The sequence below is a fragment of the Erythrolamprus reginae genome, chromosome 2, assembly GCF_031021105.1.
Source record: "Erythrolamprus reginae isolate rEryReg1 chromosome 2, rEryReg1.hap1, whole genome shotgun sequence".
Taxonomy (NCBI): domain Eukaryota; kingdom Metazoa; phylum Chordata; class Lepidosauria; order Squamata; family Dipsadidae; genus Erythrolamprus; species Erythrolamprus reginae.
The window spans coordinates 9,574,163-9,590,207 of record NC_091951.1 but is presented as its reverse complement, the minus strand read 5'-3'; the positions used below and the strand labels follow the sequence as shown (position 1 = coordinate 9,590,207).

At 41.0% G+C, this 16,045-nt stretch overlaps 1 protein-coding gene across 1 annotated transcript; it reads right to left on the bottom strand.

The window, feature by feature from the left end:
• Window positions 1–1,093: 1,093 nt before the first annotated feature.
• Window positions 1,094–10,187, bottom strand: LOC139163270 (vomeronasal type-2 receptor 26-like). The gene is made up of 5 exons (XM_070744220.1): window positions 10,026–10,187; window positions 9,071–9,883; window positions 5,116–5,325; window positions 4,022–4,148; window positions 1,094–1,989 (listed from the first exon to the last, which is right to left on the bottom strand). The coding sequence occupies exons 1-5, from the start codon at window positions 10,185–10,187 to the stop codon at window positions 1,094–1,096; spliced, it is 2,208 nt and encodes a 735-aa protein (XP_070600321.1).
• Between the last annotated feature and the right edge of the window lie 5,858 nt (window positions 10,188–16,045).

The following is a 16,045-nucleotide window of genomic DNA, read 5'->3' as shown; positions in this document are numbered from 1 at the left end:
TTTCTTTCCTTCCTTCCTTTTCCTCCCTCCCTCCCCCCTATCTTTCTTTCTTTTCAGACTTCATCCAAAAAACTCAGGCTGACAGTTACTGGGAATCTTAGTCACTTCAAGATCTTGAACAAGATAAACCAACATCATTGGATAAACTCAAACTGCATTTTAGTATAAATTACTCCATGACTTCTCCCCAATATGATTAGTCAAAGGGGGAAAGTCTGTAGGGGCAAAAGATTTCTTGCCAATTTCTCTATTACTCCCACAGAGTGGGTCTTCTCCGGGTCCCATCAACTAAACAATACCACTTGGCAGGACCCAGGGGAAGAGCCTTCTCTGTGGTGGCCCTGGCCCTCTGGAACCAACTCCCCCCAGAGATTAGAATTGCCCCCACCCTCCTTGCCTTTCACAAGCTACTTAAAACCCACCTCTGCCGCCAGGCATGGGGGAATTAAGATTCCTTCTTCCCCTAGGCCTTTACAATTGTATGTATGGTATGTTTGTATGTATGTTTGGTTTTTTATATTAAGGGGTTTTTAATTCGCTTTTAGTATTGGATTATTATTGTATACTGTTTATGATTGCTGTTAGCCACCCCGAGTTTTTGGAGAGGGGCGGCATATAAATCCAATAAAACTAAACTAAAGTAAACTAATTGTCATTTGGGCATGTCCAAGGGGTATCAGCCACTGGATTCCTGCTAATAGGCATATACATGAGTGGATTGCTGTAGTAGAATGTACCAAGATGATGGATGAAGTTGTAATCAGAACATGAGGCTCTAGACATATTAATGGAATTAAATTCTTCTCTATGGGAGCAGTTGGCAGCACATAGAGAAACAAAGGTTGGGATAGAAAACTCTTTTACAGATTCAGCAATGTAAAGCAAAAGAAAAACCAAAATTTTGGAGAAAGAGCGAGGGAGAAATATTCCAACAGGAGATTTTTAGTAATCAAACACATACAAAAAGGAGGAAATGTGTTGATTAAAAATAGTATTTGTGTGAACATATATTTCTTGTTACAATTTTAAAGGACATATTAGTGTCTTTAGGTTATTTATTGGCATTTGAGGGAAGGTCAAGTTCATTTCTATTTTATTTTGACATCAAATGTTCTTTTGTATTCAGGTCTGGTCTTAAAAAAATAATGTAGCACTTAGGGATAAAGATGCAGCCTAGCAGGCCAGTGCTTGAAGCCAACATGGAGAAGACCTGTACAGCCACCATATACTTTCCCTTGGTGCTCAGATAGGTGGGAACAAAGGATATCCAGACACTGCAGAAGACCAGCAGGCTGAAAGTTATGAGCTTGGCTTCATTGAAGGCCCCAGGAAGATTTCTGGCCAGGAAAGCCACCGTGAAACAGATGAGAGCCAGGAAACCCATGTAGCCAAGGGCAAGGTAGAACATGGCAACAGAGCCTTGATTACATTGCAGGATGATCTCTGCAGATTGTGAGTACATGTCCGACTCAGGAAATGGGGGAGAAGTGCTCAACCAGATGCTGCAGAAGAGTACTTGGATACCAGAACATGAAAGAATGATAGAATTGGCCAAGGTCTTCCCTAGCCATTTCTGTATATTATTCCCTGGTTTTGTGGCAAAGAACGCTAATACCACAGTGACTGTTTTGGCCAAAACTGTAGAAATGGCAACTGTGAAGATGTTGCTGAAGGCTGTTTGTTGGAGAAGGCACATGGCTTTCCTTGGCTGGCCAATGAATAGGAACGATGTCAAGAAGGAAAGCAGGAGGGAGATGAGAAGGATGTAGGAAAGATCCCGATTGTTGGCTTTGACTATGGGAGTTTCTTGGAATTTAATGAAGCTTCCCAAGACTAAGCCTGTTAACAAAGACAGAAACAGGGCAAGTGCAGCTAGAACGATCCCCAGATTTTCTTGATAGGATAAGAAAGTATGAATCTTAGGTATACAGTCATCTTGATTGATGTTTGGATGCTGATCTGCTGGACATTTGGTACATTTTTTGGCATCTGAAATAGAAAAATTAAAATGTACCGTAAAGGAGGGTTCTTCCATTATGAGCACAGTTAGATTGAAAATGTTTATTGCATTGTTTATATCCCAAATCTCATTAATCATAACACTCAACAGACCCCTTAGCATTAATCCATGGAGAAATTGTCATTGGGACCTCCAAAACTGCACTATTTCAAGCCTAGGAAGGGGTAAAATGTTAGATTCAAGGTCTCTGTGTGTGCTTCCAGACCTGATTCATCTGGTCATTTATGAATAAATCGAAAGCTAGGAAACTTCTTTTACTAAATTCCCCTTTTCAAATGTCAATTTGATGCCGCCTGTCAAGAGCTCTTTGTTAGGTCACTGGGGAGGGGTTGCCATTCCCTTCCAGTTCCCCGATGGTGCCACTCTTCCTCCTCACTCATACAGGGTGGCTCTGACCCAGTGCTGATTGAACCAGATTGCTAGGTAATTATGAGTACAGGATTCCCGTCTTCTGCCTCATGTATCCCAGCGACCAGTCAGGGCCCACAGAGTTGGCCTTCTCTGGGCCATGCCCTCCTCCCAACGCTGGAAGTTTTTATGAAGATGTTGGATAACCATTTGTCTGAACTGGTCCAACCCCCCTAAGTGGGGGTTGGACTAGACAACTTCCAAGGGCCCTTACAATTCTGTTATTCTATTCTATTCTATTCTATTCCATTCCTCTCCACCCCATTCCACTCCATTCCACCCCATTGCACTCCACTCCACTCCATTCTACTCTACCCTATTCTATTCTAAATACCATCTCTATTCTAATTCCTGTTGTGTATACTCCCTTTCAGCCTGGGGAATCCTTGGATTTGGAGAGAGAGAGTGATTTAGAACTGGTCATTCTACCTGATTTAGAAACAGGGGGGAATGTCAGTGAAGAAGAAGAAGAAGAAGAAGAAGAAGAAGAAGAAGAAGAAGAAGAAGAAGAAGAAGAAGAACGTGACATTTATTCATTTATTTATTTATTTATTTATTTTGTCCAATACACAATGAGGGATTTAGCACACACACACACACACACACAGTAAAATACATGATGAAGGTTATAGAGGAGATACTCATAGTAAAATATATCTAAGAAAGGATAGAAAAGAAGATATAGTAATAGAACATATCAATGAAAGAATAGAAGAAGAGATATAGGAATAGAAGAAGAGGTATAGGAGATATAGGAGAGCAATAGGACAGGGGATGGAAGGCACTCTAGTGCACTTGTACTCGCCCCTTACTGATCTCTTAGGAATCTGGATAGGTCAACCGTAGATAATCTAAGGGTAAAGTGTTGGGGGTTTGGGGATGACACTATGGAGTCCGGTAATGAGTTCCACGCTTCGACAACTCGGTTACTGAAGTCATATTTTTTACAGTCAAGTTTGGAGCGGTTAATATTAAGTTTAAATCTGTTGTGTGCTCTTACACGAGTTCAGATGAATCAAATGGGCAGGATTGGAGATGGGTTAATCCCCACTTCAGGCACCACCAGAGACGATTAGAAGAAGTCAGAGGGAGGAGATTTTAAAGTATTTTAGAGAGTGAGGAAATAATTAATTAATTACCTCACATCTGGGGGGGGGGGAAATGGAAAAGACACTTTGATTGCGTCAATTTTGTCCCACCAAGATGGATTCGCCCCATTTGGCTCTGGCATGTAAGATACTGATCATGTGATTTATAACCTGTTTTATGGCTTGTTTCGCTAGCAATGATTAGCCCATAAGTTTTAGAATGACTTGTGGAATGCATTGAAGTAATTACTTAGAATAACTTCCTAACTGCTCAAGAGGGAAATAAGAATGAATGGTACCACTAGCAGTCAATTATTCCAATTCCAAGGCTTCTTTGGCCCTTTGTCTTTCAATACCTTCCTTCGGATTTAATCTCAAAGATTTATTTTTTCATTTATTATTCAAAAAATTAATTGGTTTTTAAAAGTCACAAACAAACTTTTGTGAGCAATGTAAGCTTCTATTGACACCCCCAAAGCCTGTCCCATTTTCTGGTGTCATCCACCTTCTATAGCAGAGATGGTTCCTTCTGCACAAAGGTGACAGTCATAGCAGCAGATGGGCTTCCCTTCTTGAGCTACTTTCATGAATCCAGGATGACAGCTTTCCACACAGGTAGAAGAAGGCAAGGGCTGAGGAGAGAAAAGGAAATAAAATTCTGGATTGTGAAATGGGTGGCATACATAAAATAAAATAATCCCCCAGGATATATTGCATGGACATTTTGCTTTGGCTAGGTAAACCACTTTATTTAAATGACTCCCTCCAGTCTGCTTTCCATCCCACAGACTCAGTGAATAGTTTGTATGAAAATTTAAGATTTTTGTTCTGCTCTCTGAATAGCCAATAAGAATCTGATGAGCTAATGTGAAAACTCAAAGACATTAAAAGCAGTCATCTGCCCCCAAATTACAATACTGAGTTTGCTCCCCTCAGTGGAATAATATTGATTTATTGATTTATTGATTTATTGATTTATTGATTTATTGATTTATTGATTTATTGATTTATTGATTTATTTTTGATTTATTTTATTTATTTTATTTTATTTTATTTATTCTTTGTCCAATATACAATATATATGGAAGAGAATAGACATTAAGTAATATATATAATGATAGAAAGTAAAAAAGAAGAGAAGTAGATGGGAGGGAGAAAATATATATGATATAAGAGATAAGGAGAGAATATGTATGATATATATATATAATAGATAGATAGATAGATAGATAGATAGATAGATAGATAGATAGATAGATAGATAAAGAGAGAATATATATGATATATGAGATAAGGAAAGACAATTGGACAGGGGACGATAGGCACATCAGTGCACTTATATATGCCCCTTACTGGCCTGTTAGGAACCTGGAGAGGTCAATCGTGGAGAGTCTAAGGGAGAAGTGTTGGGGGTTGGGAGTTGACACTATTGAGTCCAGGAATGAGTTCCACGCTTCGACAACTCGATTGTTAAAGTCATATTTTTTACAGTCAAGTTTGATTGATTGATTGATTGATTGATTGATTTCTAGGCTGCCTGCTCCTGAGACTCAGGGCAGCCTAGAATAATATTAGTCCCAATTTGCCCAACATTTCTACCTGTGTGATACTCTTCTGGTCAATGGAAAATTTTAAATCCTGGGATTGCTGTTTTATTAGACTGCCAGATTTCACTCTCTTGACAGATCTATTTGGGAAAACATTCCAGTTCACAATATCCAGGTCAGCTGTAATGTCTCCTTTCTCATCCAAGTATACTCCTTCTATGGAATCATTGTAAAACTGAGAGCTTTGAAGGAAGGGGTGAAGCTGATAAGATAAATAAGAGTTTTGAAGAGACGTCAAAGGTTATTGAACAAGATATGCACACACCCTTGGTCTATCCTGGTTGGGATTTCTGTCCCTCTGCTCAAAAAACAGATTTTATTTTTTGTTTCATATTTGGGTCAAAGAATATCTGAATAATGATTATAAAGGACAGAAGTTAAGATCATAATCCTGCTCCCACTGTTTTATCACAGCAATATACTCTAAAGACAAAAATCCAATTCTTTTTTCACTGATGTTTATTAATCTAAAAATAATTCAGCTATAAAAGACATTTCAACCATTCAAATTTCCCTTCAGATTGAGGGCTTTCGTTACACTTTTTGACTGTTTTGTATAATTAGCTGCATAAATAAAGCAGATAGCTTCTTTATTCTTATTTTCCTGTATTCCTTTTCAATGGTGCTATTCACCCATAACATCTCGGAGAGGGGCGGCATACAAATCTAAATAATAAATAAATAATAAATAAATAAATCTCTCTCCTAGCTGCTAGTCATTCCTATCTGAGAGCGGAGCTAATTACCTGATTGTATCAGATGCGCGAATCATGCCGCCTTGATTGCATCAGCGGAATCCCGCCCGGCCGCTCTGTTTAGGGTGACCCGCTCCCTTCTTAACCTGGGGGGAGTTGGGGAGCCCTTGCAGAGTAGTGCCGAGGATTTTAACACGTTTTTCGCTGATAAAATTGCTTGGATCCAGGCAGACCTCAACTCCAATTGGATAACAGAGTTGACTGACAACAAGTCAGTCGAGGTGACTGGGGCCTCGTACTTGTCCACCTGTCTGGGAAGAGTTTGATCTGGTGACACCTGATGAAGTGGACAAGGCCATTGGATCTGTGAGTTCTGCCACCTGCTTACTGGATCCATTTCCCTCCTGGCTGGTCTGGCCAGCAGGCAGGTGACACGGAGCTGGGTCCAGGAGATTGTCAATGCTTCTCTGGGGAGGGGGTCCATTCTGGATCCCTACAAGGAGGCACTTGTGCGCCCCCTCCTCAAGAACCCTTCCCTGGACCCAGCCATTCTTAACAACTATCGGCCAGTCTTCAACCTTCCCTTTATGGGGAAGGTTGTTGAGAAGGTGGTGGCGCTCCAACTCCAGCGGTCCTTGGAAGAAGCCAATTATCTAGGCCCTCAACAGTCAGGATTCAGGCCTGGCTACCGCACGGAAACTGCTTTGGTCACATTGATGGATGATCTCTGGCAGGCCCGGGACAGGGGTTTATCCTCTGTCCTGGTGCTTCTTGACCTCTCAGCAGCTTTCGATACCATCGACCATGGTATCCTTCTGCGCCGGCTGGAGGGGTTGGGAGTGGGAGGCACTGTTCTTCAGTGGTTCTCCTCCTACCTCTCCGGTCGGTCGCAGTCAGTGTTATTGTGGGGTCAAAGATTGACTTCTAGGTTACTCCCTTGTGGGGTGCCTCAGGGGTTGGTCCTCTCCCCCCTGCTATTCAATATCTACATGAAACCGCAGGGTGAGATCATCCAGGGGCATGAGGTGAGGTATCATCAGTATGCTGATGATACCCAGCTGTACATCTCCACCCCATGTCCAGTCAATGAAGCAGTGGAAGTGATGTGCTGGTGCCTGGAGGCTGTTAAGGTCTGGATGGGTGTCAACAGACTCAAGCTCAACCCAGATAAGACAAAGTGGCTGTGGGTTCTGCCTCCCAGGGACAATTCTATCTGTCCGTCCATAACCTTGGGGGAGGGGAATTATTGACCCCCTCAGAGAGGGTCCGCAACTTGGGCATCCTCTTTGATTCACAGCTCACATTAGAGAGCCATCTTTCAGCTGTGGCGAGGGGGGACGTTTGCCCAGGTTCGCCTGGTGTACCAGTTGCGGCCCTATCTGGACCGGGACTCACTGCTCACAGTCACTCATGCCCTCATCACCTCGAGGTTTGACTACTGTAATGCTCTCTACATGGGGCTACCTTTGAAAAGTGTTCGGAAACTTCAGATCGTGCAGAATGCAGCTGTGAGAGCAATCGTGGGCTTCCCTAGGTATGCCCATGTTACACCAATACTCCGCAGTCTGCATTGGTTGCCGATCAGTTTCCGGTCACAATTCAAAGTGTTGGTTATGACCTATAAAGCCCTTCATGGCATCAGACCAGAATATCTTCAGGACCGCCTTCTGCCACACGAATCCCAGCGACTGGTTAGGTCCCCAGAGTTGGCCTTCTCTGGGTCCTGTCGACTAAACAATGTCATTTGGCGGGGCCCAGGGGAAGAGCCTTCTCTGTGATGGCCCCAACCCTCTGGAACAAGCTCCCCCCGGAGATTAGAACTGTCCCCACCCTCCTTGCCTTTCGTAAATGTCTTAAAACTCACCTCTGCCATCAGACATGGGGGAATTGAGACACCTCCCCCAGGCCTATACAGTTTGCACATGGTATGTTTGTGTGTATGTTTGCTTTTAATAATGGGTTTTTTAGTGTTTTTAAATTATTAGATTTGTTTTACATTGTTTTATTTTTGCTGTGAGCCGCCCAGGGTCTACGGAGAGGGGCGGCATATAAATCTAATAAATAAATAAATAAATTGTCTCTAATAGTCTAAAGTGTGACTGTGAGAAAAAATTAGGGCCTATACATTCAGAAAACACTCTAAACCTGTAAACTTAAGAACCTTTGTTTTCAAAAATCAGGCCTTGCCGGGAAAAAGTTGCAAAATACTGCAAGAGAAGAGAAACAAGTTGATTTCGGGAAATATTTTGATATAAAAATTCTAAGAAATGTTTTAAAATAAAGATAAGGGCACAGTGACTTCCAAAAAGAGCCAGAAAAACAAAATAATTAAGGAGGTTATGTTAATGATTGATGACGTGGAAAAAACTCAGAAAGGGATGGTGAAATATAAAAATGAAGTAATATCTTTTGGCAAAAACAACACCATATATAGAAAGGGGAAGGAGGAGGTATCGATTTTGGTAAAGAATATACAGATATTCTGTATATTCAGATTCTTTGTGTAACCAAAATGTCTCAGTATCAGCAAGCCTGATCCAGGATCCGTTTTATGCATAATCGTTGGGGTTGGGGTTTCTTTTGTATTTTGTATTTTTTTTTGACAATAAAGTTTTTCTCCTTTATTGTGAAAACTCCTGGAGTTTTTTCTTACAGTGACCCCCTCAGTTAGCCTCTGCTTTGTACCACGTCATCATTTTGACAAAAAAAGAATGGCTGAAGAATCGAGTTAGCAGTGTTATCAAGTTATCAATTTTAAAGTTATCACTTTGAAAAACATAAAATCAAATAAGAAAATTTTGCAAAAAAAAAAAAAAGTGGGGGACATCATATGAAATGAAAATAAATAAATAAATTGGATTTGAGTTTCAGGATAACTTAGGGTTGGATTGTCTTTTCCCCCCCCAGAAAAAATAACCAAGGCATCTGTTTACAAAATTAATTCCTGTCTTTCAAGAAAAGAGGTCCAATGATTTAGCTTTACTAGATAAATGGTCAAAGCAATGGAAACTGCAGTTTAATGTTTCCAAATGTAAAATAATGCACTTGGGGAAAAGGAATCCTCAATCTGAGTATTGTATTGGCAGTTCTGTGTTAGCAAAAACTTCAGAAGAGAAGGATTTAGGGGTAGTGATTTCTGACAGTCTCAAAATGGGTGAGCAGTGCAGTCAGGCGGTAGGGAAAGCAAGTAGGATGCTTGGCCGTCAGACTTCTATGTTTCTATGTTTCTATGTTTCAATGGAAAAGAAATACCTGCCAAGCCTTCAGTCTTGGAGCTTCCATCTTCATACCGCTGTTCCTCACTGATCTCTGGAATGTGGATATGTAAGCTGAATTTAAGGCACTTCCCACAGCCCAGATGTTGTGGTAAATGAAGTAGCTGTCCAAAGCCAAGATCTGATCAATCTCCCCTTTCCTTGGAGAAATCAGATCATTTCTCTGTTTGCACCGTCTCCTGATTTTCATTGAAAAGACATCCTTAGTAGATGAACATCTGAAATTTTTCACTAAAAACTTAAGTAGGGATTCAACAAAGATATCAAAATCATCATAACTTGCCCATTTCCTTTTCTTTAGCAGAAAGGAAAAAATGCCACCAATATATTTGAAGGAATTCCCGCTAAACATAAAATTAAGACTGAAATCCCACTGCACTGTGGTGATCCACACTTTATCTGCAACATGTTCCGAAACATGTGTAAGTATCGCATATATAACTAGTATTCCTAACGAGAATGAACTAGTCTCCGAACCATAAACAAAGACATTGAGTTTGCTCCATTTCCTATATTCTTTTACATCAAAAGTCATATCTGCGACATTCATTGGAAAGCTTTGATATATAACTGTACAAATGCCATTCCTTAACATCAAAAAAGACATTGACTTTGTGAACCTCTCTCCCTGGTCAGTTTCTGGAGCAACAAGACCAACCAAGGTCCACTTGAAATGAAGGAGCAGCTTGACCATCCCTGGGTATTGGACTCCTTCAGCAGGGAGCATTGGGTAGAAGAAAGGAAAATATGTTTTATCCCCCAGAATCCTAGAAGCAAAACTATAACTGATCTGAAAGAAATGGAAGATGGTATTTTAAATATAAGAAGGATAATGCAAGTCCTACCATTTACATTAAAAGCCATGCTTTTGATTTGCAGATGATCTCTGATCAAAGTTATATAATTCAAACCTATCTTTGAGAAAGACACACCTGGGGGATTTTGTAGATGCCCAAAATGGTTGAAATCTGGATGGAGATGCCAGTCTCTGCCCCTTCCATAACAGCCACTGTGTTCCTCTGCCTTCCACACCTGTAGTTGGGCACATTGGATTCTCCATCTGAAAGCAGATCCAGCAAAGGATCTGTAGTCATTTCCACCTTGAAGAAATTTTCATAGACCTTATAACCCAGAGTGATGTTAGGTAAGAGGTGGCCCTTCCGGTTGATGTCCTCGATAGCAAAAAGGAAGGGCAAAAATTTCCAATAAAATTTGATTGGTATTCTGCAGGTACAAACATGTCAATGAAAATAACATTTACGTGTTAATGTGTGGAGGTGAATAAACCAACATTGGAAATAAAATATAAGGAAGAGTCAAATTATTATGAATGTTGGGGTGAGTGCTACTGCTGGCTAGAGAAAAGGAGAAAGTAAAAAATGTACATTTAGTAATAATAGTAGTAGTAGTTCTTGGTAATAAATGGCTTAAGGGAAAATAGATATAGGATTAGACACATAAATAAGATCAATGTATATGACTTGTCTATAATAATATGCAAAAATAGTTGTGTAATAGGTTGTGAGCTCAATAAGAAATGTAACAGATTTGCTACACAAATGTCCAATGTTTTTAAATGTCTTGTTTTGTGTGTTATGTATATATGTGTATAAATAAAACTTATTTTAAAAAAAGAAATGCAAAATAACATTTAGCTTTCATTCCATGATAATACATTTACTACACCCAGTCAACCTTTTTTCCAAACAATTTGCAATATTCCAGCATATTGACATATAAAAAGGGTAACAGCTATAAAATATTTTAAATCACACAATGTTATTTAAAAGTCACTCTCTTAGTCGGTTAAACTAGCACTGCATCAGTTTCTTTTCTTTTCTTTTGAAAATATTTTTATTGTTTTTCTTTAGACAGACAAGACGAACAACATTTAACATTTAAAGGAGCTACCATTGCTCTGCTCGTCATAGAAGTCTAACTGATATTTTAAAAAATATAACTATAGTCAGATCAATACAGAAATACAGTTTATAATATTCTACATTCTTATTAAATTTACCTCTATATTTCCATTTTTATATTATAATTCATATAACTCAAATGAGTTCTCATATCTATAAATTTTTCCAATTTATTTCTAAAATATCATTTTGATAATATAATTAAACTAGTTAAAGTCAATTAATTAAACAAATAAGAAAAATTGCATTTAAAATTTCTAAAATTACAAAAATACTCTATGATTATACTATTTTTAATCTACTTCAGTTTCATATGGTCATCTTCTAGCATTTGGTTCCATATTTGAACGATGAAGATATACCGCAAGATGAAGAGATGGTCAAAAAGATACTAGATTGTGCAGAAATGTATAGATTTACTTTGAAAATTAAACAGAAAGAGGATGTAGAAGATGATCAAACATGGAATTTATTTTACCAATGGTTGGAAAAAAGGGGTGGAGATTAAGAAGCAAATTGCATACCCAAGCAACACAATGCCTTTCTTCTGTTCGTCTATGTACAAACTCTGCTCATAGAACTGAATGGAAAGCAGATGGAGAAAAATATCTCCACTGGATTTTTATACTTTCATGTTTGAAATAAGTTTCACATTCTGCAGAGTGCAATAGAGATCCCAAGATAAAATCAAAAAATAAGTTAGCAAAGGGAGATCAGTTAGATTTATTCAATCAGTTTATGCCGCACGAATCCCAGCGACCGGTTAGGTCCCACAGAGTTGGCCTTCTCTGGGTCCCGTCGACTAAACAATGTCGTTTGGCGGGATCCAGGAGAAGAGCCTTCTCTGTGGTGGCCCCGACCCTCTGGAACCAGCTCCCCCCAGATATCAGAGTTGCCCCCACCCTCCTTGCATTTTGCAAGCTCCTTAAAACCCACCTTTGTCATCATTCCCTTCCCCCTAGGCTTATAGAATTTATACATGGTATGCTTGTATGTATGATTGGTTCTTTAAATTGGGGGTTTTAAGATTATTTTTAATATTAGATTTATTTACATTGTCTTTTTAATTGTTGTTAGCTGCCCCGAGTCTTTGGAGAGGGGCGGCATACAAATCTAATAAATAAAATAAATAAATAAAATATATACATAAATTATTGAAGTAGCTCTAATGCAATGCAGGAAAATTGACTTACGTGGAGAATATTGTTGACGGGCTTCTATCAAAGTATAATGGTTGAAACCTAGTCTGTATTTCAGAGACTAAGCCACTGATCATATAATCTCCTGGCTTGTAATGATTCTCTAGGTCCACTTCACTCTGCTCCAGAGTCAGGAGGTATTTGGCTCTGTGCATCACACCAGATCCGCATGTCCATTGAATTGGCACAAATAGAAGTAGCAGCAACATTTTTTGTGTGTTCCTGACTGAGCCTTCCCAGGGGCACCTGCTTTTTAAGAAAGAAAAAGAAGAGAGGGTGAGGCACACACAAAAATCTCTTTCCAGACAGAAGCTTCAGATATTGTCAGAATCAGCCAAAAAGTACAAACACACAATCCCTTTATCAAGAACTAACTTCACATTCTGATACAGGCACCAACCAACATCGTTTCTGGGTCTAATGTTGACATCAAACATCAAGAAATTTGCGGAAATGTCTCTCGTGCCCTAGAATAAATACAACAGATAAATCACTATGATTTATGATTTGGATAATTGAATAGAAGAGAATTTTTGCTTTTCTGAAACCTGTGTCAGCATTCCAATTAACATCTGAGAAGTAAATCAGAGACCAAACCTTGGCCTTCTTCCAAGGTCCAATTTATTGACAGAGCCATGTTGCTTACAAACTGTAGTCAACCCAATGCTAACTTTCTACAGTTCTCCACCCAGGTTAATGTCCATCCCTTGCCATCCTACACCCACAAGTTCGTCACATGGTTCCCTCAATGTCCACGATCCTCCCCTAAACTTCTGGCTTGTGCTGAACAAAAGATGATCTTGAATCTTTGGAAAGAATTAGTTGTGGCTAGTGTTTTTTCTCTATCATGCAACCAGCCTCCACCAATTCCCACAGTACTATTCTATTTGTGACAGGCCAAAGTCTCCAACTCAAAATGATGGTTTCGGCCTGACACCCTGAATGAAAAAATAGGAAAAATTAACAGATTCTACCCCCTGCTCCAGCAGGAGACCTTATATCGACTCTCCAGAGAGGAGCGGCATACAAATCTAATAAACAACAACAACAACAACAATAATAATAATAATAATTATTATTATTATTAATTGGATTTGTATGCCGCCCCTCTCCGGAGACTCAGGGTGGCTAACAGCAATAATAAGACAGCGTACAATAATAATCCAATACTAAAAACGATTAAAACCCATTAATATAAAAAACCAAACATACATACAGACATACCATGCATAAAATTGTAAAGGCCTAAGGGGAAAGAATATCTCAGTTCCCCCATGCCTGGTGGCAGAGGTGGGTTTTAAGCAGCTTACGAAAGGCAAGGAGGGTGGGGGCAATTCTAATTTCTGGGGGGAGTTGGTAGCAGAGGGCCGGGGGCTCCACAGAGAAGGCTCTTCCCCTGGGTCCCGCCAAGCGGCATTGTTTAGTTGACGGGACCCGGAGAAGATCCACTCTGTGGGACTTAACTAGTCACTGGGATTCGTGCAGCAGAAGGCGGTCCCTGAGATAATCTGGTCCGGTGCCATGAAGGGCTTTATAGGTCATAACCAACACTTTGAATTGTGACCAGAAACTGATCGGCAACCAATGCAGACTGCGGAGTGTTGGTGTAACATGGGCATATTTGGGAAAGCCCATGATTGCTCTCGCAGCTGCATTCTGCACGATCTGAAGTTTCTGAACACTTTTCAAAGGTAGCTCCATGTAGAAAGCGTTACAGTTGTTGAGCCTTGAAGTGATGAGGGCATGAGTGACTGTGAGCAGTGATTCCCGGTCCAAATAGGGTCGCAACTGGTGCACCAGGGCAAACCTGGGCGAATGCCCCCCTCGTCACAGCTGAAAGATGTTTCTCTAATGTGAGCTTTGGATCGAGGAGGATGCCCAAGTTGCGAACCCTCTCTGAGGGGGTCAATGATTCTCCTCCCAGAGTAATGGACGGACAGATGGAATTGTCCTTGGGAGGCAAGACCCACAGCCACTCCGTCTTGTCTGGGTTGAGTTTGAGTTTGTTGACACCCATCTAGGCCCCAACAGCTGCCAGGCACCGGCAAATCACTTCCACTGCTTCGTTGACTGGACATGGGGTGGAGATGTATAACTGGGTATCATCGGCATATTGATGATACCTCACCCCATGCCCTTGGATGATCTCACCCAGTGATTTCATGTAGATATTAAATAGCAGGGGGGAGAGGACTGACCCCTGAGGCACCCCACAAGGGAGAGACCTAGAGGTCGACCTCTGACCCTCCACTAACACCGACTGCGACCGACCGGAGAGGTAGGAGGAGAACCATTGAGGAACAGTGCCTATCGAAAGCCGCTGAGAGATCAAGAAGCACCAGGACAGAGGACAAGCCCCTGTCCCGGTTCTTAGATATTTTCAAATAAATATTAGATTTGTTACTGTATATTGTTTTTATTATTGCTGTGAGCCGCCCCAAGTCTGTGGAGAGGGGCGGCATACAAACCTAATAGATAGATAGATAGATAGATAGATAGATAGATAGATAGATAGATAGATAGATAGATAGATACCCAAATATACCTATGGGTGCATTATTTGGAACACTGACATCTAGTGGAATACAAGAGAAAGCTAGTACTGCAAATAATCAGGAATGACTAGTGCAGTGATGGCAAACTTTTTTCCTGAAGGTGCCGAAAGAGTGTAGGTGAGTGCTATCGTCAGGGATGGGCAGCAGGCAGGACGCGGTGGAATACAGTTCCACTGGTGAAAATGAAGCTGTGTGCCCAGCTCCAGCTGACCATCCCACCCTCCCATCCTCCTCCTCCTCCTTCTGGGAAACTGGCAGGGAGACCAGCACCAACAGATGTTGCAGGGGGCCCATTTCCTCCCTACCCTTTTCTCAACAGCTGATCGGCACCTGTTTGCCTAGCTACCCACTCTGAGGCAGGGGGTGATCCAGGAAGGAGAGTGTGGGAAAATCGAAGCAAATTTTCACCCCAGAGAGCGACACTGGTGAGGTTGTAAGTTGAGGACTTAACAGTTCACTTGAACAATGATGATTGTTCAAGCCACTCTCACCTGATCACATGGCCAGCAAGCCACTCCTACCCAGTCACATGACCATCAAGCCAGACCCACAAAATAAGCCACACCCACAGTGTGGCAGTAAAATTTTTGGCTCCCCATTACTGGCTATCGTGCATACGTGAGTGCCCACACCCATAATTCAGTGCCTGGAGAAGGTGTAAACAGCTTCCCCTGCCTTGTGGAGGCTCTCTGGAGGCCCTCTGGAGGCCGGAAATGGCCTGTTTCCCAACTTCTGGTTGGCCCAGTAGGCTAGTGTTTCACTCTCGCCAGGCTCCAAAGTCTTCTCTGAAGTTGAGGGAGGGTATAAACGCTCTTCCACATCCCCCTGGAGGCTCTCTGGAAACTAAAAACACTCTCCCAGCACCTCTGTGAGCCAAAAATCAGCTGACTGGCACACAGATGCACATTGGAGCTGAGCTAGGGCAACAGCTTGGTGCCAGCAGATATGGCTCCGTGTGCCACCTGTGGCACCCGTGCCATAGGTTCGCCATCATTGGGCTAGTGGGAGCAGTGTTAATATGATGTAATGAGTTGCACCCATAAGCATCCACAATCACTTATTATGGGCCACATATGTCTTTGCATGAGGATCAGTGAGATCTTCATGCAAAGACATATGTGTAGTGCATTGAAATAATCCTTGCAGGAAATGGAGCTAAGATGATTCTTCAAGTTTCAAAAAACTCAGATATTGCTAGAGATAATGATAATGATAACGATAACAACAACAACAACAACAACAACAACAACAATAATAATAATTTATTAGATTTGTA

Excerpts from the sequence above, each read along its gene's own strand:
- LOC139163270 (XM_070744220.1), bottom strand. The coding sequence starts at position 10,187 with ATGACTACAGATCCTTTGCTGGATCTGCTTTCAGATGGAGAATCCAAT. Across the intron at positions 9,884-10,025 it reads GCATCTACAAAATCCCCCAG|ATCAGTTATAGTTTTGCTTC; the intron begins GTGTGTCTTTCT and ends CATTTCTTTCAG. Across the intron at positions 4,149-5,115 it reads ACCAGAAGAGTATCACACAG|CCCTTGCCTTCTTCTACCTG; the intron begins GTAGAAATGTTG and ends TTCTCTCCTCAG.